The sequence below is a fragment of the Pleurodeles waltl genome, chromosome 2_2, assembly GCF_031143425.1.
Source record: "Pleurodeles waltl isolate 20211129_DDA chromosome 2_2, aPleWal1.hap1.20221129, whole genome shotgun sequence".
NCBI classification, from domain to species: Eukaryota; Metazoa; Chordata; class Amphibia; order Caudata; family Salamandridae; genus Pleurodeles; species Pleurodeles waltl.
This window is the reverse complement of record NC_090439.1, coordinates 308,630,937-308,656,875: the sequence shown is the minus strand read 5'-3', so window position 1 is coordinate 308,656,875 and position 25,939 is coordinate 308,630,937. Positions and strand designations below refer to the sequence as shown.

Here is a 25,939-nt window from a genome sequence, read left to right as displayed (position 1 = left end):
GAAAAAGCCAGACTTATTAGCTTTGCCAGCGTTTGTGTTACATCTATCTGGCACTTCCGCCTTGTTGAAAGAAGAAAATAATACAAATAACGGGGCGTATTAAGTTATTACATTTAATTGCCAGATACAGGAAAATATGCGTACTCGGAGACAGACAATCGCACTGACGGAACTTGTTGAGATTGTACAAACCGACTTGACACTTCCTATGAGAACACTTTTTCCGCCTCGGATGGCAGATCTTAGGGCGATGAAAGAAATTGCGCATATGCCAGTAAGGAAGCTGGGAACATTGGGAGACTCCAACATATAGTCCAGAGGCGGGCATACTTCCGTATGACGCAAAGACGCAGGGTGAGCTTTACGTGATGTAAAGGCGCGTCGCTGCTAAGAATATTCCTTTAATGGAAACTAGTCTCTCCAACAGGCTGGTGCAAAGCGAAACGGTTTGTAAACATGTCTGACGACTCTGTTCTACAATTTTTAGCACGCGGTGCTCACGTGCTTCGCAAGAGCTGCCCAGGGGAGGCCCGCCACTTGCTGTAAGTACACCCTAACAGCAATGTATTCTATTCTTAGTCATATTTCACTTTTTGTTGTAACATAAGACCGAAATTACACGAATTTAACCTTTCCCGGGGTGTTGCCAGCATCTTGGTAATAGAAACAGAAAGAGGCAGCGTGATCGTTTTTTTTCTCTTTTGAGTCTGTCGCCATCTTTGTATGGGAAACTATCATATTCAGGTCTTCTTAAAGCATAGACAAGGAAATGGAAGAAAATACTCTTTGAATCCCGAGCCTCGTATTATGTAATTATTATTGTTTCCCTGGAATTTCCATTAGGATTTTCTAACGTTAAAGTTCTTTTGATGTGTTTACTAATAGATTTAAGAACTATAATATTTATTCAGTTTGTAGAATTACTTTGCTAATTGTGGATCAACCAAACCTAGTGAAAGGTCACCTCTGTGATACTTTCTCCTGATTTGCGTGTTGGGGTATATAAGGTTACTGGCTTTAGTGTTGAAGGTTATAAGAGACCATTACACCAGGTGCACCTGTGGAGGAGAGTTTGTTAGTCCCCCATGGGTGTCTAAACATTAGTTTTGCCTGACGTCCGTATACCAGTAAAGTCAATAAAGAGGCAGTCCTTCTGTAGTGTCTTGTGAGTTAGCGATGACTGGAACTTTTTTATTACTGATGGATGCCTTAGAAATGTGACATAAGTGGTTAGGTATGGTGAATAGATTTAATGTTTAGAATGTTGAGTTTGCGATTCACGCAGAGGAATAAAGACGTGTAAGACCAAGCTCCATGTGTGGCAGGTTCACTTACGAGTACCCAGGCTGGGGAGGACATTAGAACTAGTAGCGAGATAGGGGGTATGTAACACAAAGAACCAACAGTGCTCTTTTAGAGAGTTTGCTGTGGTCTAGCAAACTGTTCGTGCGTGCCACACGTGCCTCAGTCGAAGTGAAGATCGACATTTGGTGTCTGTGGAGTCAAAGTGCCGCTCCAGCCAGTGACAAACTTTCAAAACAGACGAAGACCCTACCAGGAAACTAGTGTATCACTGGACAGCAATCTGCTAGTGAGGCCGTGAAAGAGGTATCACATCACAATACAGAACTATAAGATACACAAAACAATAATGCTAAAGGCAGCAATCACCAGGAACAGAGAAGTGCTAGAGGCAGGGATAACTCAGTGCAAAGAAACGTTAAAGGCAGTGAAAACCAGGTACGATACATATAATGCAAAGAGGCCAGTGGATGAAGAACCCATGCAAGAAAAAAAAGGCGCTACTCACAGCTAAAGAAGAAGACAGCACTTCACAGCCAGATAGTGGGTGTGACAACACAGGTGGTGGCACGGGGTTAGTGCATAATGAAGGTGCCACTATAAGAAGACAGCGCACTGTGCTCAAGAGGACCCTGCCATTTAACATCCTTAAGTTCCACAAAGGGTTATAATGCTGCCTCCTTCTTTAAACTAGCACTTCCATGCAATACCAATAAAAAGCAAAATATTGGTGATAGATGGACTGCCTGGATAGAAACTTTTTTGATGATTTCAGTGCTGCACTGGAAGAAACAAACAACAGGAAGATTGTCAAATAAGAATCTTTCTGATATAGGAGTGAAAGAAGTAATAAAGAAAATAACTTATGCTGATGAAGTATCATACCATTATCAAAGACATGCTAAATCTGAAGTTCAATCCAAGGCCAAATTTTAATTACAAAAGCTATATTTTCAGTCAGGAAAGACAGAAAACTGATGTAACCATCAATGAATTTGTTGAGAGACTAGATACACTCATCAAACATTGTAAGTTCAATGTTGAAGAAGCCATACATCTCAGAGTTATAGATGGTTGTTGGTCAGATTAATTCAGAAGACGAATGCTGAGAGAAACACTTAGTCTGACGTGAGTACTTACGGCTGCTAAAGCTGAGACAGGGGCTGGAGGTGCCCTCAGTAAGTCAGTCATGAACATGAAAAGTAAGCAAAAACACAAGGCTGAAGGACACAAGGTGATGTATCCGAAGAAAAACAAACTGCTTCAGATGAAGATTTTCGGTTCCACATGAAGGTTAATGTCCCATCATTGAACAAATGTGCAAGGGCTGCAGGAAAGTGATTTGCAAGGCGGAGTAAAAACTAAGTGCGTCATGCCGAGAACACAAAATGGACACCAAAGTCTTCCAGAAACTACATTCTACAGGGAGTGCAGAATTATTAGGCAAGTTGTATTTTTGAGGATTAATTTTATTATTGAACAACAACCATGTTCTCAATGAACCCAAAAAACTCATTAATATCAAAACTGAATATTTTTGGAAGTAGTTTTTAGTTTGTTTTTAGTTTTAGCTATGTTAGGGGGATATCTGTGTGTGCAGGTGACTATCACTGTGCATAATTATTAGGCAACTTAACAAAAAAAAATATATACCCATTTCAATTATTTAACATTACCAGTGAAACCAATATAACATCTCAACATTCACAAATATACATTTCTGACATTCAAAAACAAAACAAAAACAAATCAGTGACCAATATAGCCACCTTTCTTTGCAAGGACACTCAAAAGCCTGCCATCCATGGATTCTGTCAGTGTTTTGATCTGTTCACCATCAACATTGCGTGCAGCAGCAACCACAGCCTCCCAGACACTGTTCAGAGAGGTGTACTGTTTTCCCTCCTTGTAAATCTCACATTTGATGATGGACCACAGGTTCTCAATGGGGTTCAGATCAGGTGAACAAGGAGGCCATGTCATTAGATTTCCTTCTTTTATACCCTTTCTTGCCAGCCACGCTGTGGAGTACTTGGACGCGTGTGATGGAGCATTGTCCTGCATGAAAATCATGTTTTTCTTGAAGGATGCAGACTTCTTCCTGTACCACTGCTTGAAGAAGGTGTCTTCCAGGAACTGGCAGTAGGACTGGGAGTTGAGCTTGACTCCATCCTCAACCCGAAAAGGCCCCACAAGCTCATCTTTGATGATACCAGCCCAAACCAGTACTCCACCTCCACCTTGCTGGCGTCTGAGTCGGACTGGAGCTCTCTGCCCTTTACCAATCCAGCCACGGGCCCATCCATCTGGCCCATCAAGACTCACTCTCATTTCATCAGTCCATAAAACCTTAGAAAAATCAGTCTTGAGATATTTCTTGGCCCAGTCTTGAAGTTTCAGCTTGTGTGTCTTGTTCAGTGGTGGTCGTCTTTCAGCCTTTCTTACCTTGGCCATGTCTCTGAGTATTGCACACCTTGTGCTTTTGGGCACTCCAGTGATGTTGCAGCTCTGAAATATGGCCAAACTGGTGGCAAGTGGCATTGTGGCAGCTGCACGCTTGACTTTTCTCAGTTCATGGGCAGTTATTTTGCGCCTTGGTTTTTCCACACGCTTCTTGCGACCCTGTTGACTATTTTGAATGAAACGCTTGATTGTTCGATGATCACGCTTCAGAAGCTTTGCAATTTTAAGAGTGCTGCATCCCTCTGCAAGATATCTCACTATTTTTGACTTTTCTGAGCCTGTCAAGTCCTTCTTTTGACCCATTTTGCCAAAGGAAAGGAAGTTGCCTAATAATTATGCACACCTGATATAGGGTGTTGATGTCATTAGACCACACCCCTTCTCATTACAGAGATGCACATCACCTAATATGCTTAATTGGTAGTAGGCTTTCGAGCCTATACAGCTTGGAGTAAGACAACATGCATAAAGAGGATGATGTGGTCAAAATACTCATTTGCCTAATCATTCTGCACTCCCTGTATATACGCCTGTAAGGCCAAGTAGCAATATCGGCTGGGGCAAATTGACACTAAACAAAGTCGATCGTCATCTAAATCTTCGTCCAAGAGTTCTTCAATTTCAGTGTGTCAAGTGACATTGAGGAAGATGGATATGTGGTGTCCATATTTATTTACTTCAGAGAAACATGCGCATATCACAAAAGTCATTCAAACATTGCCCAAAAAGTATACTAAAGATAAATGACTGCTCTATACCATTATATTATTGTCAGTGGTGTGTCAATAAACATGTCTGAGGAGAAATACAATGAGCTATCCATTGCCCCGTCTCATACAGTCCAAAACCAAAGTGTATGAATGGGCTGTATCCACACCATTGAAGAGTCAAGATTCATTTGTAGCCCATATGAAACAAAAAAAGACAAAGGTACAAGCACCCATTCGCATATTTCAAGGTACTGCGTCAAGTGCCTGCTTCTCAGTTTCAGTACTGCCGCTGAAATGGGACCGATATCTGTGAATTATAACATGGATGCTTATCTCCAAATAGTAAGTCAATTCCATTAATTGTTTCATGGATTGGGAAAGCTTAAGACCATGCAGGTGAAACTGTATATCAATCAGGATGTTCGTTCTGTTGCTCAAAAACATAGATGAACTGTATTTCATTTACAAGAAGCTTTTGAGAAAGAGCTTGAAACATTTATAAAGCATGATATCATTGAGTAATCTACTGGTCGAACTCCGTGGGTTTCGCTCATAGTGTTAGTCCAGAAGCAAGACAGTGAGGGAGCCGTACGCATCCGTGTTGATATACGTCAAGCTAACAAGGCAAATGAAAGAGAACGACATCCCGGTCGGCTCATAGCCGACATGATCACAGAGTTAAATGGTGCTAAAGTATTTTCTCACCTTAATGTGAACAAAGGGTATCCTCAATTGGAAGTTGAAGGAAATTGCAGTTTTATTCCTACCTTTTCTACTTACATTGATCTATTCAGATATAAAGGATTATGTTTGGTTTGTCATTATCTACAGAAGTTTTTCAAGATGTCATTCGACCTATAATACAGCCTGTCACAAATGCGTTCAACTACAGTGATGACACATTAGTCTTTGGGGCCACACGAAAAGAACATGATAAAGACCTTACACAAGTTTGTCGACTACTTGCTCATGCAGGTCTAACCAAACAAAACTCAAATTCTTTGGCCATATCTTTTCTGATGAGGGTATGACCCTGAATCCAGCTAAAGTGCAAGCCTTATCAGTCACCAATCCGACAAGATTTTACCATGTTACATTCATTCCTTGGTATGGCCAGTTACTGTTCTAGATATATATGTGACTGCCACAGTAAGTGCTATCTTAAGAGACTCAACAAAAAGAAATGTTCCATTTTACTAGTCACACAAAAGTGAACAAAGTTTTAAGAAAGTCAAACATGCAATTGAAAACGCCACTGAAATGGCTGACTTTGATCTGAAGCTATATATATATAGAGGTTGTTGTTGATGCAAACCCGGTCAGGTTGGGCGCAGTCCTTGCCCAACACAATGGACACCAAAATGCTTGAAGGCATATTGTGGCATATGCAAGCAGAAGTTGGTCACAAACTGAACATGCCTATTCATGACCTGAAAAAGAAAGTTTAGCAGTCTTATGGGCTTGTGAACAATACCACGTATTCTTATTTGAAACCCTTTCACTCTTGTAACTGATCATCAAGCATTGCTTACCATCTTTGGCAATCCAAAAGCCAAGGTGCCTTCCAAAAATTGAACATTTGGGTTTGGGACTAGAGAAATATGACTACACTATTGCACACCAAGGGAAAGATCAAAACCCTGCTGAACACTTTTACCAAGTGCTAGTACAGTGCCCTGATACCCCTTCAAAAGCAGCAGTATCCTACATTCATTTGATTGTAAAGTCAAATACCCCTGCTGCTATCTTTTTGGAACAAAATATTACTGCATCAAGCAAAAGCAGTGACATGTTGCTACTGAAGCATATTGTTGCACACCAGTCCTGTAAGGACACGCTCGACCTCTCACACTTGACCGTGAATATCAGATGTTTAAGAATATAAAAGGTGAACTCTCCGTTACTTGAGAAGGTATTGTGTTACGAGGTTCCAGAATTATCATACCATAGAGTCTGCGACAAAAAGTAATTAAAGTAGCCCATTAAGGACATCATGGAATTGTTTTCACCAAACAAGCACACAGAGTTTGGTTTCCTCATCTTGAAAGGCAACTGCACAACTGGCAAGATTAACTTATCTTCTAAAGTCACTCAGTATACCTTGAACATTTCAGATTTACCAAAACCTGTATGGGAAAGAATTGCTGCTGATTTATTTGGTCCTCTCGACAATGAACATTCCCTGATGGTAATTAAGGACGAATATTTCCGTTTTCCACTAGTAGAAGAGCTTTCATCTATTACTCAAGAAAAAGTAATTGAGAAATTAGATGGCATTTTGCAGTATGTAGTCTTCCTTCAATTCTAAAGTCTAACAATGGTCTGCCTTTAAACAGTTAAGAATTTCAAGACTTTCTTACTCATCTCAATGTGAAGCATCAGAAAACCACACCTCTTTGGCCACAAGCAAATGGTGTTGTCGAACACTTTTGAGCACACTTAAAAAGACTGTTCAACATGCTAAGTTAGAAAATCCTTAATCTGAGGTCAGCTGTCCATGCTACTCTTTGAGCTTATCGATCAACTCTCATTCAACGCCACGTGAAAACGATGTCACACTGCTGTTTGGGAGAGCCATGAAGATCAGGTTAACAAAGTGGACCAAAGGAGATCTACAACAGATGGTGAACTCCGCTGTTAGAACTGACATCCTTGGCATGGTTTCTCCTAACTGTTTGCCTCTATTTCCCAGGTTGTTGCTGTGTGCTAGACTCTGTTGCTCTTTTTGATACTCTGGGCACTTTACCACTGCTGACCAGTGCTAAAGTGCAAGTGCTCCCTATGAGAAATTGTATGTGTAATTGACTTTTCCTTAATTGGCATATTTGATTTACTAGAAAGTCCCCAGTAAAGTGCACTAGGGGTGCTGAGGGACTGTAAATCAAATGCTACTAGTTAGTGGGCCTGCAGCACTGAGTGTGCCACCCACATGGGTAGCCCTGTAAACATAGCTCAGACCTGACACAGCAGTGCAGTGTTTTAAAACTGCCAATTCGACTTGGCAAGTGTACCCACTTTCCAGGCCTAAACCTTCCCTTTTAAAACATGTAAGGCACCCCTAAGGTAGTCCTATGGGCAGGATGCAATGTATGTTAAAGATGGGACATGTACATGTCCTAACAGTGAAATACTGCCAAATTCATTTTTCACTGTTGCAGGTACTATCTCTCTCACAGGTTAAGATGGGGGCTGCCTTTAAATATCCTTAAAATGCAGTTTCCCTTTGGGAGCCAATAGAAATATGGAGTTTGGTGTCTCTGAACTCCCAATTTTAAAAATACATCTGTTGGTGAAGTTGGTTTTTAGATTGTTAGTTTGTGGCATTTTCTTGCTTTAACCATTCTGTGACTCTGCCTAATTGTGTATTCCCTGTCTGGGTCAGACTGACAGTTGGGCTGTTTGTGGATCTCCTCTAGACAGTTGCACAGAGGGAGCTGGGGTGTAGCCTGCATATCCTGATGAGCCATCGGGACTAGAGTGGAGGGAGGAGTGGTCCCTTACACTTGAGTGGGCTGTGCCTGCCCTCACACAATGCAGTTTCCAACCCCCTGGTGTGTGTCTGGGGCTGGCCCAGGCAAGGTAGGATCCTGTAAACAACAGAGACTTTTCTTTGAAGTTGGGAAACTTCAAAGGCAGAGAGGGGTACACATATTGGACCCAAAACACCAGACTTTAGATCACTTCTGGATTCAAGAGGAACCTCTGCCAAGGAGAAGAGCTGAGGAGAAGTGCTTCCCCCCTGCCTGTGACTGTACTTTGTAGGGCTATCCCGTAGTTAATGCTTTTGCCTGTGAAAGGGGACAAAGACTGGACTTTGTTGTGCATTCCTGCTTGAGAAGAATCTCAAAAGGCTTGGACTGAGCTTGCCTCCTGTTTTGAAGTCTCAGGGCCATCAAAGACTTCCTCTGCCACCATCTGGACTCTCTGCCGAGACTCCTACCCTGCCAAGTGGTGCCACATCCAGTCCCTGGGCCCTTGAAAGGTGAAGTTGGCAGAACAAGGACTGAAATCCACACACAGAACACCGTGCAGGGAAATTTTTGACACACTACCTGCAAAGCGGCTGAAAAAAGACGTGCAACCTGCTTTGCGGCTAGAATAGATGCTCCACCTGCATCGTGGGTGGGAGATCCAACATCGCATCGCTTATTCAACCGTAGAAGAAACTACACACGGCCTCACTTGCGAGTAAGGAATTGACGCATTGCTGACTTTTTCAACGCACACTCGTCCATGCAGCTTTATTTTTGATGCAAACCAGGTGCTTTGTGTAAAATCAACGTTTCCATTGTTTACTATAGAGTAATATTCTTATTCTTTTGAAATTTCACATCTTGACTTGTGTATGTTGGATGTTTGTTCTTTTCGTCTTGTTTGATTTAGATAAATATTATTTATATTTCTAAACTGGTGTGGTGTCCATTTTGTATTGTTTTCACTGTATTACTGTGTGTGTTGGTACAAATACTTTACACATTGCCTTTTGAGATAAGCCTGGCTGCTTGTGCCAAAACTAAGGGGATGAGCAGGGGTTATTTTAAGTGTGTATCTCCTTGGTCCTGACTAGAGTGAGGGTCCATGCTTGGACAGAGTGCAAATTGACTGTCAACCAGAGACCCCATTTCTAACATTCGCCCAAAAAACTTGGGTCATAAACAAAAGGTGAAAGTATATTCTGACAAACGCCAATGTGCCAAGTACATCTGATGCTCCTTTTGATGCTGAACCCTTTGAAGTTGTGACTAGCAAAGGACATATGGTGACTGCTCACTATCCTGGAAAGTCAATTATGCAAGATTCTTTGCACTTCAGACACTTGCCTCATCATTCGCCAATTCCTAATGTCAGAGATGAGACTGTTTAGTTTGTGTGTGAAGAGGGCCTTCTGACTGCACCTGTCCCATCATTACCAGCATAAGTCATGGATGCTTCTCCTTTCTTTTCCCAGTCTCAGAGGACACAATCTCTTTGTTTAGTCCGAGCTCAAGACTACTTATTGAGAAATTGTTATATATATGTTTGTAAAAAAAATCTTTTTTATTTAACGAGTGGGGAGATGTAATGTCTTGTGAGTTAGCAATGACGGGACTCTTTTGGTTCCTGATGTACTGCATAGAACTGTGACGTACATTGTAAGGTATGCTGAATAGATTACATGTTTAGAATGTTGAGTTTGCGCTTGCACGCAGAGTAATAAAGAATTGTAAGATCAAGCTCTGTATGTGGTGTGTTCACTTGCGTGTACCTAGGCTAGAAAGGGCGCTACACTTTCCCAGGCGGGGTGGCCAGTTAACCAGCACTCGTGTGTGTGTGTGTGTGTGTGTGTGTGTGTATGGTGATGTTGGAGGGGTCTGCCTCGCGGAACTGGCACACCCCGCATCAGGTGTCCTACTACTTGGATGGGTGATGGGCCCATGACCTCACACAACCACTATATGCTCTTGTCTTGGAGCCAGTCCTGTGTGACTCTACTCCCTTTTATTTAAACTCTCAATGCCCCCGTCTCAAGGGGTGTGTGATAATGTCACCCATGCTGGGGTAGAGGCCGGGTGACCCTCTACATCCTTCTCCACTTTAGTTAACAGATGTAGCTATTTGGGGCCTTGCATCTTGAAACTCAAACATCAGGGGTGACAGCAATATGGAGGAATGAGATAAAAGAAATCAAATCACCCCATGAAGTCACACAAGTTCAGATTTGCCAGGGGGTTGGGCGTCCAATTATACCACTGATTCCACAGCAGACTGTCAGTCTCTACTTGCCCATTCTCAGGGCCAGGAACCTTTCCCTGTGGAATGGTGCATCTGTGTCTTGCCTCCTCTTCCTCAGAGTCCTCAGCTCACTCGGTCTCTTGTTGGCTCTGCAGGGCCTTCTCGGTCCATCCCAGGCTATCCTCTGCACTCTCATCTTTCTCTTGGTGTTAACCTAAATGCCACTAGTCACTTGAACAATGAGATGTTGTGGACAAGTGTCTCTCCTTCACTTTTAGCTATTGTCATGGTGCCTTTTGCATCAGTAATCACCCAGGGGTCTTTCTCATATTTGGTTTGATTGTGGACAATTACACTGTCTCCCTCTTGTATTCGGGGCACTTCTGCTCAGTGAGCCATACTGGCATGATTGTTTGCTGCTCACTATCTTGACAATCCTACGGGATGCTGTCTCACACTGGCAGAGGAAACGTCAGCAACATAGGTGAGCACAATGTGGATGAATGCAAGGTATTGCAGTACACTTATAGGAATTGGTGCAAGCACCATTCTAGGTCTTCTTCTTGGCACACCCTAATGGTAAGCGCTTTATCTAGAATCATCACAAATATTTCAGTCTCACTATTGGCCTGGGGTCACTAGGGCGTGACTTTTACATTGCGTCACCCAGAGTTTTGCAAGGTATGCATCACATTCCTGGCCGATAAGTGGTGGATCGTTGCCTGTCTTTATGTCTAGGGGCAAACCAAATGCAGCCAGTACTTTCTCCAAAAGGAGTTTTACATTTGCGAATGCCTTTGAAGAGGTCAGTTCTACCAGAGGATATTTTGTGAAATTATCAGTGATAACCAGCATCTGGCGTCCACCCAGGAAACAGGCAAAATACATGCCTAGTTTCTCCTATTGTTCTATGCTGGGATGTTTGGTTGTGAAAGGCGCTGGTGAAGACGCTGCTATGCTGGTGATTTGACAGGGATGGCATGCATGCATCTTCCATTGACTCAGGCACCATACCAGGGAACCACACCTTTTCCCTGAGCCTCGCCTTTGTTTTGGTTGTCCCTTAATGGACTGAGTGGGCCAGGTCCACTACTCGCTAACACAGCGACTGTGGCACCACCAAATGCTGCTCTTGCAGTATCACCCCCCCATAGATGACGCTGAATTCTTCTTTCACCTTCCAGAACTACTTTGTCACGGTGCACTCATTGGGGTTCCATCTTTTCACACAATCACAGGAAGCGCTTCCACTGGTGCTTTCAGATAGCCTTGATGACCTTCTGCCTTTCAGTATCCTCTGCAGCTGCTATCTTGACATCACCCAGGAACATGGCTTTGGGGCAGTGCCACTCGTACCACCATTTTCACAATCACATCTGCAGCAACCAAGTCCTCTTTCTCAGCCTCGGTTGAGGGTTCAGGGATAGGTAGACTGCTGAATTTTCCAGTCCAGGTCGATAGATAACCGTGAATCTGTAGAGCTGTAGTTTCAATCATCCAGCGCTCTATCCTCAGGTCCTCCCTTTCAGTCTGCAAGTATCTTTTCTTCATTGCCAGCAGTGCTCTGCTCTGCTAGCATATGCAGTAGAGTACCCACAAGCCTAGGCTCCTTTCTTGGGAGAGGACAATGCCTAATCCTAACGTGCTGGGGTCTATGATGAGTTCAGACAGGCGCTGTGGATTGAAGTATGACATGGATACATCTTTAAGCAGTGCCTTCTTGACATTCTGAAACATTTTGCCTGCCTATTTGTCCTATTCCGGGGCTCATCGGCCCTCGTTGGTGCTCAGAGGGGCTCGGATTTGGTGGTTAGGTTTGATACAAACCACCCCTGGTAGGTGGACATTCCTAAGAAGCTCCTTTTCTCCTTTGGGATTTGAGGCTTTAGGGGCTTTCTGGATGGCATGCACTTTGTGCTGGTCGATTTGCTAACCGGCACCCGAGAAGACAAACCCAAATAATTTAATGAGGGATTACAAAAATGGATTTGTTCTTATTGAGTGTCAAGCCCTGTATGTCTTCTCATGTTTAGTGCTCCTTCAAATCCAAACAAAGCCTCAGGGATGGCATTTTGGAACACCTCAACTGCGGAGGAAATAACAAATCTCAGTCATTTGTATCACAGCATCCCAAAGTGGGTCGAAAAGTTATTAATGTAGCAGGTTTCTGGGCAAGTTTGAATTGGTAGCAACCTGAATTTAGGTTGAGGTTTGAAAACCACCATGCCCCATTAAAGTCAGCGACAACTTCGTCCACCCTCAGTGTTATGTGTCATTCGCAGAGGATGGCTTGGTTGGGGAGCCACAGGTCCATGCAGAACTGGAATTCCCTGGGTTGTTTAGGCTTTGGGGCAATGACAAGCAGGGACTCCCATAGGGTTTCCCCCAATACCTTATTGATTATTCTAAGCTGCTCCAGTTTGTGCCTCCTCCACTGCCGGCCAAAGGTGGAAAGGTACCCTGTGATGATGGAGTGTAGTGGGCAGCCTAAGAACAGGGTCTGTGTGCAGCTTAACTTTGGTCCCCTTTAGGTAGCCAGGTCCTTGAAATAGCTGTGGAAAGTCTTTTAGATTCTGGTCAACTTGGGCTTTGTGAATTCCTCGGGCAAATAACACCTGTCCCAAATCTTCAGTGTTTGACACTTGAGCAGTGTGCCCCTGCCTTCACATGTGTGACCTGGAAGCGTGCATGTTTTGTAACATTACCATTTGCAACTTCTACGCTGACCACCCCCACTATTGGCAAGGGCTGTTGTACGCCATAAGCGTAGATCTTTGTGGTGCTATCAGGGGCCTCAACGTCTGGTATTGTTGGATGTCCATCACATTTAGGGATGCACCGGTGTCAATGAGGACTTCATTCACTTCCTGCGATGATTACAGTGCATGCGGGTGGTGGTTACAGGCCTTTTAGTCCTACCCCACGTAAGAAATGAGAAACACTTCGAAACACTTCCTTGTTGTTGCTGTCATCATCTAGCCTTGCAGACTGTGGGGTAGGCTTGTCCCTTGACTAGGGCTCTCCTTCCAACATCAGTTGGAGTGCCTGGCCCACACATGGGGATTTATTGTTTCTGCACCCTTTGCCACTGCTCCTGAACACCCTCGCAAAATAGTTGTTCTTGCCGCACTTGGAGCGGGTGCAGTCTTGCATGGGGTAGCTGTCTCCTGCATGTTGTTCCATGCCACAGTTTCGACACTTCCTCTGCGGATTGGGTGGGGCCTTGACTGCAGGGTTGCGCAGTTGGTGCCAGAATGCTACGTCAACAATTTCCTTCTTGATCTTGGTAGGTTTCACTGAAGCCTGGGTACCCAAACTGTGTGTCAATGCTAACTCCATCTCTTTCACTTAACTGTTAATTTGTGCAACCTGACGTAGATTATGAAGTCTTCCGGCTTTGTTGTGTTAGTGTTGAATTAGTTCTCACAGCACACAAAAAACAAACATGCCCATTATAGGTTCTTATATGTGAGAGCCGTAATCTCGATTTGTGGGTAACTATCCAATCCAGAACGATTTTGAATTCCTCATTTCTGGGGCAGGACCTAGAGGGTATACTATAAAAAATATACGGATGGCCTCACACACCCCTTTTGTGTCATGCTTTATCCATGTAATGTAGACCCCAAATGTGTAGCCCCATAATTACTCTCTCCTTTCCCTAACCCTCTAGTGTAAAGGGCATTGTGTGTTGCTGTAGAATCAATCTCCTCAGGACTTCTGATCAACAGACCTGGAGAAGCTGCACCCTGACTTCCTGGCCTTCATCATCAGTGCAGGTGCTGGCGAGGGCCATGAGGCGGGTGTGAAATCCATCCATGGTTTTGTCTTCTCTTCTGCATGCCTGATGCAGCTTGAAGCATTCAGTCAGGATTGAGCTGTGGGTCAAAGTAGGCATTGAGGGTGGCAACTGCTGCCTCATAGTCTTGGTTGTCTCCTGTGTTGGTCAGATGTTGAAACAACTTGTATATTTCCTTTTCCCCAGAGTGTAGCAGCAGAGACCTCTTCACTGTGCCATCCGTCTCACAAGTGGCTCAGAAGTAATTGTTTAGTATGCCTACCCATGTCTTCCAGCGGGGGGCAGCTGAGACTGATTCTATGAGTTCGGTGAATGGAGGCTGTGCTGCGACTGATGCGTGTGGTCCTGCGGGCAGTGGCTCTTAGGCTGTGGAAGGTTGTCATTGAGGGTGGTCTGCCTTTCTGGACTACCCAGATAGGTCTCACGGCTGTTCAGAGGAGCAGGGGATGGCCCTCTGGAGATGTGGAAAACAGAGTGACCTGACGGTGTGCTGTGGCCTGGAATCTGAGTTTGCGTGCAGCCGGACCATGCATGCCCAGGAAAGTGTCTCTGACTAGTCCATGTGATGTACAGTATGGCACGCAGTCCCTCCCCGCTGTGCTGGCTGTGGCGGGTGGCCCTGTCTGTTACTGTGGGCACTTGGTTGGTAGAGGACAGAGATGACAATGGCTTCTCCTTTCCAGACAAGGCTGTTCTCTGTAGCAGTGACGTAGCTGTCTTCCTCCAGGGGCATATGGACGGCTTGGTTCAGGCGATGCAAACGCCTGTGAATTTCCAGACAAGGCTGTTCTCTGTAGCAGTGACGTAGCTGTCTTCCTCCAGGGGCATGTGGACAGCTTGGAACAGGCGATGCGAACGCCTGTGAAGAGGAACTACGGTGGCGACAGCTGACCAGTAAGAGGTACAGCGAGCATCTGCACGCAAATGTGGCCTGCAGCCTGTTGGGGAAATACTGAGGGAGGGTTCCAGGCAGGACTGCTGCTGACACATACTCCTGGTCACTTCACATGAAAGGCCAAATGCTCCCTCTGAGCTACCGGTGCAGCCTTGTTGCCCAAAAATATTGTGGTAATGCATGCAGGGTCCGCTTTGCAGATCTGGCACACCCGAATCAGGGGCTCTACAGCAGGGATAGGTGATAAGTCAATGGCAGGCCACGCACAGAACTCACATGACCAGTGTATGCTCTTATCTCAGAGTGAGTCTTGTGTGGGTCTAATCCCCTTGATTTAAACAGTCTGCCGCGCTTGGCTCGAGGGGTGCAATCAGTGTCAGTCATTACTTTTGAGGTGATTTCCACATCACACAGGAAAAAGAACAGCAAGTAAAACTAAAGCTTCAGTCACCCTGGGGATGCTTTAATAGAATAGTTCACGCACATGACTTCCCAATTATATCAAGCTTAGTGAAGGCTAGCACATATTTTATAATTACTGTGACAAGGATGAGTAGGACTAAAGATCATGAAGATTATCGATAAGTAAACATGCTGTTGTCCCTTGTCTCAGTCATTACTTTTTAGGTCTCCCCAGCAGACAGTGAACCAGACTGGCTGGCTAATTGCGAAAGACCTACAGCCTCTCACAACTATTCTCCCACCCAGAAAGGCTGCTACCAACTACCACCGCTCAGGGCTAAAGGGCTAGGCTTAGTCTGCCTGTTGCTCACTTTTGGCTGGCTATATTGTCAATCTCATTTGCTTGCTTCTTATTTGATGGATTGCATTCCTTTTTGTGTTTTTCTCTTCCCTATAGCAGAGCCTCCTTACGATCCTTTTGATGGGCTGATTTGTATCCTTCCACGGCTCATGTTTAGGGAACTACTTTTTCCTTTTTCACTCAGAATTCCAGTGCATATATTTTCTAGCTCTCTTCCTTGTGTGCTGCTTCGATCCCTTCCCTTCTGGAGTAGTTTTCCACCCCCCACCATGCATGAGGCTCCCCTCCTCTCAGCTTGTCTATATAAGCACCAAAACTGGGGGTGTTTTTGCTGTGGTGTGACTGAAGAGCAGAAAGCACATGACTTGACACATTTTGGGCCTGATTTGGAGTTTGGCGGATGGGTTTACTCCATCACAAACGTGACTGATATCCCCTCTGCTGAATTACAATGCCCATAGGATATAACAGGATCGTAATACGGCTGACGGGATATCCATCACGTTTGTGATGGAGTTACCCCATCTGCCAAACTCTAAATCAGGCCCCAGTCTCTTACGGCACTGGGATAAGAGCCATCTGCTGTACTCACTCAGCTGGTGTCTGAGGCAGAATAGCTACTTGGCTATTTCACTTTTCCCAGAGGCCCATAAATCTTCTCCCTAGACTCCTACAGAGAACCAAATTACTGAGACCTGTTGAAAGGAACATTCTGGCACTTTTCTTATTCTTTTCAAATTCTGTTTATTTTCCTGAGTGGAATGTATTGAAAAAAATAAAGGATTCCATTTATAAAGATTGAAAACATGGAATTCAGTGTACAGCTTCTAGATCTCTTAATATGTGTTTGTTTTTTGCCAGGCCTTTTTTGGCTATTTGGGGGCAGTTCGCACCTAGGCCCTCATAACGTTTTGTCCACTTAAGCTACCCACGCCAAATTAGTGTCCTTTTTTTCCCAACATCCTAGGGATTCTAGGGGTACCCAGAGTTTGTGGGGTCCCCTGAAGGAGGCCAAGAATTTAGCCAAAATACAGCTAATTTTTTTTTTTTTTTAAAGAAATGGTGGTGGGGGGGGGGGAGGGCTGCAGAAGAAAGCTTTTGTTTCTTTCCCCTGAAAATGGCATCAACAAAGGGTTTGCGCTGCTAATATCACCATCTTCCCAACTTTCAGGAAAAGGCAGACTTCAATCAGAAAAAACACAATTTTCAACACAATTTTGGCATTTTACTGGGACATACCCCCATTTTTACCATTCATTGTGCTTTTAACCTCCTTTCAGTTAGTGACAGAAATGGGTGTGAAACCAGTGCTGGATCCCGGACAGCTAAACATTTCTGAAAAGTAGACAAAATTCTAAATTCAGCAAGGGATCATTTGTGTTGATCCTCCATGGTTTTCCTACAGAAAATAACAGCTGAAATAAAAAAATATTGAAATGAAGGCAAAAAAACAGACATTTCTCTCCACGTTTTACATTTTCCTGCCATGTCGGGGATATATAGGGCTTGTAGGTTCATCAAGAACCGTAGGTACCCAGAGCCAATAAATGAGGTGCACCTTGCAAAGGGTTTTCATTGGATACAGCAATTCATTTGGTGAAATATAAAGAGTGAAAAATAGGTAACTAGGAAACCTTGATATTTCCAAAATGGGCACTAGATAAGGTGTTAAGAAGCAGTGGTTATTTGCACATCTCTGAATTACGGGTTCCCCATACTAGCATGTGAATTACAGGGCATTTCTCAAACAGGCATCTTTTTTATACACTGTCTTACATTTGGAAGGAAAAAAGTAGAGAAAGACAAGGGGCATTAACACTTGTTCTTCTAGTCCTCCCGATAAAAAAATAGTACCTCACTTATGTGGGTAGGTGTAGGAAAGTACCATCTTGCCTGGCATGTTACCCCCATTTTTCACTGTATGTATGTTGTTTTAGCCCTTGTGTCACTGGGATCCTGCTAGGCAGGACCCCAGTGCTCATAGTATGTGCCCTGTATGTGTTCCCTGTGTGATGCCTAACTGTATCACTGAGGCTCCGCTAACCAGAACCTCAGTGTTTATGCTCTCTCTGCTTTCTAAATTTGTCACTGCAGGCTAATGACTAGATTTACCAATTCTCATTGGCACACTGGTACACCCATATAATTTCCTTATGGTACTTAGGTACCCAGGGTATTGGGGTTCCAGGAGATCCCTATGGGCAGCAGCATTTCTTTTGCCACCCATAGGGAGCTCAGGCAATTCTTACACAGGCCCGCCACTGCAGCCTGAGTGAAATAATATCCACATTATTTCCCATCCATTTTTCACTGCTCATAAGTAACTTATAAGTCACCTATATGTCTAACCCTCACTTGGTGAAGGTTGGGTGCCTAAGTTACTTAGTGTGTGGGCACCCTGGCACTAGCCAAGGTGCCCCCACATTGTTCAGGGCAAATTCCCCGGACTTTGTGAGTGCGGGGACACCATTATACGCGTGCACTATACATAGGTCACTACCTATGTATAGCGTCACAATGGTAACTCCGAACATGGCCATGTAACATGTCTAAGATCATGGAATTGTCACCCCAATACCATCCTGGTATTGGGGTGACAATTCCATGATCCCATGGGTCTCTAGCGCAGAACCCGGGTACTGCCAAACTGCCTTTCCGGGGTTTCCACTGCAGCTGCTGCTGCCAACCCCTCAGACAGGATTCTGCCCTCCTGGGGTCTGGGCAGCCCCAGCGCAGGAAGGCAGAACAAAGGGTTTCCACTGAGAGAAGGTGTTACACCCTCTCCCTTTGGAAATAGGTGTGAAGGGCTGGGGAGGAGTATGCCGGGAGCACAGAAGGAACATAGGTGTGCCAACAGACGTGGGACTCCTATAGAACCTTAACGGACCACATAAGCCTGGTGTTCTCCCCAATGGGGCCCATCTTTTAGTATATGGAGGGTTCCCGCTATGGGTCTCAAATTATTCAAGGATTAGGTAGGTGTCATGGTCCTGATGAATCGCACTAGATCATTTTTGACTAACTAGCGAGAAACATGTTGATAATTTCTAGAAGTAGCACAGGGGATCTTGTGTCTACTCTCACTAGAACTCCATATTGAGTGTTTTAGTGATTTTTCCTTATTATTAAAAGAAAATTGGGGGGAGTTTAAACATTGTTTTATTTTCTCCCCCTCTTTTGTTTTTAATCATGGCAGAGGTTAGACATTCTAATAAATTAAGTTTTACCTCTAGTCATTTTTAACAGTTTTTTCATACCAATCCTAGATTAGTAATGTTTGCTGACCGGCTCTCTCTTACAAAAGATCTCCAGCAAAGAGCCCCTTTGTGGGGCCCGTCATGCATTGCAGTGCCGGCCTGATGAGGAGCATAGCCCTATCATGAAGCATGTCACCGCAAGGTGAGTGAGGGCTCTTGCTCCAAATATTTTGTATTTCTAGCTACCTGTTATTTTCAGAGACATTTTATATGGAACTGTGTATATCTTTTTTGATTAATAGGAGTAGCCTCCCCCAGCCTTCTGGAAATGCTTTGATGGGCACAGATGGTGCCCATCTCTGCATAAGCCAGTCTACACCAGTTCAGGGATCCCCCAGCCCTGCTCTGGCACGAAACTGGACAAACGAAAAGAGGAGTGACCACTCCCCTGACCAGTACCTCCCAGGGGAGGTGCCCAGAGCTCCTCCAGTGTGTCCCAGACCTCTGCCATCTTAGAAACAGAGGTGTTGGGGGCACACTGGACTGCTCTGAGTGGCCAGTGCCAGCAGGTGATGTCAGAGACCCCCTCTTACCTTTCTTGGTAGACAATCCTCCTTTCTTGGTAGCCAAACCTCCTTTTCTGGCTATTTAGGGTCTCTCCTCTGGGGTATTCTTGAGATAACGAATGCAAGAGCTCACCAGAGTTCCTCTGCACTTCCCTCTTCGACTTCTGCCAAGGATCGACCACTGACTGCTCCAGGACGCCTGCAAAACCGCAACAAAGTAGCAAGATGACTACCAGCAACATTGTAGCGCCTAATCCTGCCGGCTTTCTTAACTGTTTCCTGGTGGTGCATGCTCTGGGGGTCATCTGCCTTCACCCTGCACTGGAAGCCAAGACGAAATCTCCAGTGGGTCGACGGAATCTTCCCCCTGCTAACGCAGGCACCAAAAGACTGCATCACCGATCCTCTGGGTCCCCTCTCATCCTGACGAGCGTGGTCCCTGGAACACAGGAACTCAATCCAAGTGACTCCCACACTCCAGTGATCCTTCAGTCCAAGTTTGGTGGAGGTAAGTCCTTGCCTCCCCACACTAGGCTGCAAACCTGTGTACTGCGTGATTTGCAGCTGCTCCGGCTTCTGTGCACTCCTCCAAAGATTCCTTCGTGCACAGCCTAGCCTGGGTCCCCAGCACTCCATCCTGCAGTGCTCAACCCTCTGAGTTGGACTCCGACATCGTGGGACCCTCCTTTGTGACTGAGCCAGCTCCAGTTCACAAATCTTCTAAGTGCCTGCTCTGGTACTTCTGCGGGTACTGCCTGCTTCTGTGGGGGCTCTCTGAGTTGCTGAGCTCCCCCTCTGTCTCCTCCTCCAAGGGGCGACATCCTCGTCCTTCCTGGTCCCCAGCAGCACCCAAAAACCTCTAACGCGACCCTTGCAGCTAGCAAGGCTTGTTTGCGGTATTTCTGCGTGGGAACACTTATGCAACCTTCAGCACGCCATGGGACATTTTCCTTCCAAAGGAGAAGTTCCTAGCTCTCTTCGTTGTTGCAGAATCCTAAGCTTCTTCCATCCGGAGGCAGCTTCCTTGCACCTTCATCCGGGGTTTCCTGGGCTCCTGCTCCCCCTGGACACTATCGCGACTCTTGGACTTGGTCCCCTTGCCTTGCAGGTCCTCAGGTCCAGGAATCTGTCTTCAGTGCTGTGCTGGTGTTTGTGGTTCTTGCAGAATCTCCCTATCACGACTATCGTGTCCTTTTGGGGTAGTAGGTGTACTTTACTCCTACTTTTCAGGGCCTTGGGGTGGGGTATCTTGGGCACCCTGACTGTTTTCTTACAGTCCCAGCGACACTCTACAAGCTCCCATAGGTCTGGGGTCCATTTGTGATTCGCATTCCACTTTTGGAGTATATGGTTTGTGTTGCCCCTAGACCTATGTTCACCTATTGCATCCTATTGTAATTCTACACTGTTTGCATTACTTTTCTTACTGTTACCTACAAAATGGCCCTACAAAAAATAGGCCGATCTTCCCCCAACTCGGACAGAACTGTACATAAGTGCTTTGACCCCTTTTGGGGTTGGGGGGTGACCCTTGCCCTAGGGGCTGCCCCCCACACAAAAATACCCACACAAAAACAATCCCTGGCGGTGGTTCTGCCCCCGTGGGGCAGATGGTCCTAAAATAATTGGGCCGATCTGTTCCCAAGGGGTACAGAAATGGCATAAAATATATTGCCCTCTTTTGGGGATGACCCTTGCCCAAGGGGCCGCACCACCCCTACAAAACACACACACACACACAAGATCCCTGGTGCCAAGTGGATTCTGCCCCCTTTGGGGACAGATAGGCCTAAAAATAAAACAAATGGCCGATCTGCCCTTTCTGATCACGCCCCAGTCACATTGTACCTTTGCACACCTGCAGCCAAGTCGGGTCTGAGACTATGGCACCTTTTTTTTATTTTTTATAAAGAACTTTTATTGATTTTTGCAAAAGAAAGAAAACCATGATACAAACATCAAAACACGATGCCAACGGGCACCCAACATTGGTCGAACCTGTGATCCCAGACAGCACTAATATTAGAGATGACATATTGTTCAGGTGCCTATTGCGGTCTCCCATTTCCCCCATATCCTATTGTATTTATCCGGACATCCTCTAGCCTCATATACAAGTTTTTCACTCTGTGCGCACCAATCCACTCCCCGTCTCCATTTAGCCAGTGATGGGGCACTCTTGGCCTTCCAGTTTGCCACTATATCCCTCTTAGCCACTAAGCACGCCACCCCGAGGAAGATTCGATCCGGTCTCCTTAGTTCGGTGTCACCCATGCTCCCAAGAAGGAGGGGCAAAGGCTCTCTTTCTATATTCTCCTGCAACACCTCAGAAACCTCCCCCAAGACAGCTCCCCAATAGGCTACCATGGCCGGGCAGGTCCATACCATGTGAAAGAAGTCGGCTGTGGGATTTCTGCAGCGGGGGCACTCCGCAGTGGGGCGGAGGCCCGCTCTGTGTAGTTTGTCGGGTGTGAGGTATGCTGTGTGCAAAAAATACGTTTGTATCAGTCTAAGACGGGTAGCAATCGCCAGGGCACGCGGGGCCATTAGCGCCTCACTCCATTCCACCTCTTCCATGGGGCCAACCCACCCCTCCCATCTCTGGCGAAGCACCCCCAGGGAACCCGAGGCGCCGGAGACCAGGGTGCGATATATCTGGGAAACACCCCCCTTGCCCAAGCTCCCCATCAGTGCCTTGGCCTCCATGGGGCTGCACTCGGGTACGGTTTCTCCCACTCGGATATGTACTGATAAGGCATGTCGGAGCTGGAGGTATCTGTGGAACTGTGTCTTATTTAATGAAAAGTTTTTCTGGAGATCTTCGAAGGATTGTATGTGTGACCCATTCCAGACATCGCCTAGTGTGGAGATGCCAATGTTATCCCAATTCTGAAACCCCTCCAGGCCCGCCACCTCCACCAATTGCCTCCCCTGCCACAATGGGGTCTGTTGGGTAAGACGGCCCCACCACCCTGTCGATTTTTGAGCCGTCCGCCATCCCTGCAGAACCACCTTGGTCACGTCCGGGATGTCTCGAGAGATCGGACCTCCATAAAGGGTGTCCCAAATCCGTGGGTATCCCATCGTTTGGAGCTCCAGTCGGTATGCCGTATCTGTCCACCCACCCCCCATCCAGTCATTAATTACAAGTATTTGTGACGCGAGGTGGTAGAAATGGATATTAGACATGCCCAAACCTCCATCATACACATCTCTCTGGCAGGTTTTGAGTGCTAACCGTGAGCGGGCTCCGCTCCATATAAATTGGCGTGCCAATGAGTCCATTTCCCCAAACCATTTCCTAGGAATGGGATGGGGAAAATTTTGCAGGAGATAGAGGAGCCTAGGGAGGATCATCATCTTGTAGAGCGCTATTCTACCAAGCAGGTTAAGAGGGAGTGTCCTCCAGTGTAGGAGATCGCTTCTAATTTTCCTGGTTAACGGTGTAACATTAAGTTCCCATGTCAACTCAGGGAGAAGTGAAATAAATATTCCCAGGTATTTAAAGCTGTTTCTTCGCACTGGAATATTCCGCTGCCAGTCCACACAGTCTCCGGAGCGGTGTAGGGGGACCAACAGGGACTTGGCGGGATTCAGGATCAACCCCGAGGCTTCTGCGAAAAGGCTCAGGATCTCTAGCACGCGGGGGCCACTTTTAGCCGGGTTGGAGAGATATAGGAGGACATCATCTGCGTATAGCGCCACACGGTCCTCTGCGCAAGCGGGCCAGGACCAGCCTTCGATCAGGGGATCTCCTCGCAGCAGTATCGCAAGAGGCTCTATCATTAATGCGAAGAGCAATGGGGATATCGGGCAACCCTGCCGGGTTCCGCGGCCAATAGGGAACAGGTCAGAGACCACTCCATTCACCCGGACTCGAGCTGTCGGTTTGGAATACAGGAGTCTCACTAGGCCTCGGAATTTGGGGCCGAGTCCATTTTTCTGCAGGACCAATTCAAGGTAGGACCAATCCACTGTATCAAAGGCTTTTTCAAAGTCCAGTAAGAGTAATGCCAAGGGTGTGTGTGACAGAGTCCTGCGATGTGCCAGAGCCACATGCAGCCGCCTAATGCAGTGCCTGGTGCTACGAGTGGGCATAAAGCCACATTGATCAGGGTGCACTAGTGTGGGCATTATCTCTTTCAATCTAGAGGCCAGGGTCAAGGAAAGCACTTTGATCTCAATATTCAGAAGTGAGATGGGTCGGTATGCCGAACAATGCCGCGATGGGGGTTGGGTTTTTGGTATCACAACTATCGTAGCTTGGTCAATCTCGGTGGGGAATCGGCCTAGTTTCTCGGCTTCTCCATACATATTGAGTAAGTGGGGACCCAGTATATCACTGCATTTGTTATATAACTCTGCCGGGAGTCCGTCAGGGCCTGGAGTTTTGCCCAATGCCAATCCGGAAATTGCACTGGTTATCTCTGCGAGGCTAATAGTTTCGTCCAGTCTATCTCTTGCCTCCAGGGAGATCCTGGGGAGAGTGACGTCATTCAAAAGAGGGGTCTCTTTCTCAATGGCAGGGCGGGGGTGCATTGCATAGAGGCGGGCATAGTACGAGGCAAAGCTCTGTGCAATTTCAGCAGGTGTCCTGGAGAGGGAGCCCGAGGGTTCCAAAATCTCAGGTATAACCTTGCCGGCCAGAGGGCGAGTCGCCAGCCAGTGCAGGAGCTTCCCATTTTTATCCCCCCAGCCATATATACGGGCTACCGAAGCTCTCCACATGCACCTAGCCGAGTCTAGCATTATGTGTTTAATTTCTTCTCTGACCATAGTCAGCTGCCTCAGGGCAGTGGCAGACGAAGAGGTCGTTTGTTGGCGTTCCAGTCTCAGGGCCCTAGCCTCCAGGTCAGAGATCTGAGAGTTCCTGTCTCGCTCGCGGGAGCGGAGAAGGTGCTTGGCATGCCCTCTAAGGGTAGCCTTACAGGCGGCCCATAATGTTCCCGGGGACCGGACCGACCCCAGGTTCAGATCAAAATATTGGGTTAGTTGATTTCTGATCTCCTGGGTGTAGTCTTTGTCTTGAAGGTACCATGCGTTTAGGCGCCATACCGGGCGTCTGGAGGGATCTGCTCCACCTAGGCGGACCCGCACCGGTGCGTGGTTGAAACTCCCCGGGGAAGTATCTCTGTCCCTGTGAAGCTTGAGAGGTCCAGAGCGGACATGAATACCAGATCTATTCTGGATTGCGTCTGGTGGGCAGCCGACGTGTGGGTGTACCGACGATCCCTAGGGTGCCAGGTTCTCCATACCTCGCAAAGGCCAAGGCTCTCGGTCCAACCAGTCAGAGCCGAAGCCCTGGCTAATCTACTGGCCGTGATCTCGCCGGATACATCCAAATCGGGATCAAGAACCGCGTTGAAGTCCCCTTCCAACAGGGTGGTCCCCTGGGGCAGTCCCACAAGCACTCGGCGGAGCGAGTGCAAGAAGGCATCAAGTCTCGTCGGGGGGGCATATGCAGATATAAAGTTTATCGGTGTTCCATGAAGAGTTCCCATGGCCACAACAAATCTGCCCTGTGGGTCGACCTGCGTGGCTGTGATCACCACAGGCAGAGAGCGATGAAGTAAAATGGCTACCCCTCTAGAGCCCCTGGAGAATCCCGCGTGGTATACTCTGTCATATCCTCCCCGCATGAGCATGGGGCACCTAGTCCCAAGGAGGTGAGTTTCCTGCAAGAGGACCACTGAGGGGGAGTACCTGCGGAGAGTGTTAAATACTGCTGACCTCTTGATCTTTTCCAACAGGCCATTTACGTTCCAGGAAAGGACCTGGGTTAGTGAGTGCCAGGCATGAGTTGCGTAGGTGTTACATAGGGCTGAGTGTCAGGCTGTGGACCCAGGGGCGACCATTCCCAACATAACAAAGAAATAATAAGAGACCTAACCAACTTATTCCTATTCCTATCTAAACTAACTTCAAAAACCCCACCCCCCAACCACCCCCCTCCCCATACTCCCACCCCGGAAGCATCTGTCGCCCAAATACCCAACCAAAACCAGACAGCCAGCAGGACTGTCCTTGGGGTGGAGTGGTGGACCCCTCCATATAGTCGGATCAATTACAATTAGAGAAAGCCTGCCAAGTCTCGGGTGTCATATATTAGGGAGGCTTGGCGCCTTCTATAGTGACCCTTGTAAGGTCTGCATAGGTAAGTCTGACATCCCGAGTCTTTTGGACTCCCATCAGTGGGTGTCAAATGCGTCATATTAACCAAGGGCCGGGGACTGGCTCAAGTTGTTGTCATCTATTGATTGGTTTGGGGTCTGAGGCCCCGAGGGTTCCGCGGGTTCCCCCTCTGTTTGTGAGCCAAAGTCTCGGATTTCCTCATTATTTTCCAAGGTGTTTGTGTCTTTCGGTCTCCCTCTCCGGGATCTGGTGCGCCTCCGGCTCCTCCGGGGACCTCCCGGGGCGAGGGGACCAACCCGAGGGGCCCTCTCCGAGTGTCCCGAGGGCCCCCCTCGGGCTCCGACACCCTCCTCCGTCAGCCAGTCCCAAGCCTCTTCAGGTGTTTCAAAAAAGTGCGCTC

The 25,939-nt window shown here is 46.6% G+C and overlaps 1 protein-coding gene across 1 annotated transcript in view; it reads left to right on the top strand.

The window, feature by feature from the left end:
• Window positions 1-288: 288 nt before the first annotated feature.
• The window catches only part of C2_2H18orf21 (chromosome 2_2 C18orf21 homolog), a 153,899-nt gene continuing 128,248 nt past the window's right edge, over window positions 289-25,939 (top strand). The window contains exon 1 of the mRNA XM_069219775.1: window positions 289-542. Coding sequence (XP_069075876.1) covers window positions 457-542 — 86 coding nt within the window. The 5' untranslated portion in view covers window positions 289-456. The remainder of the gene's footprint in view (window positions 543-25,939) is intronic.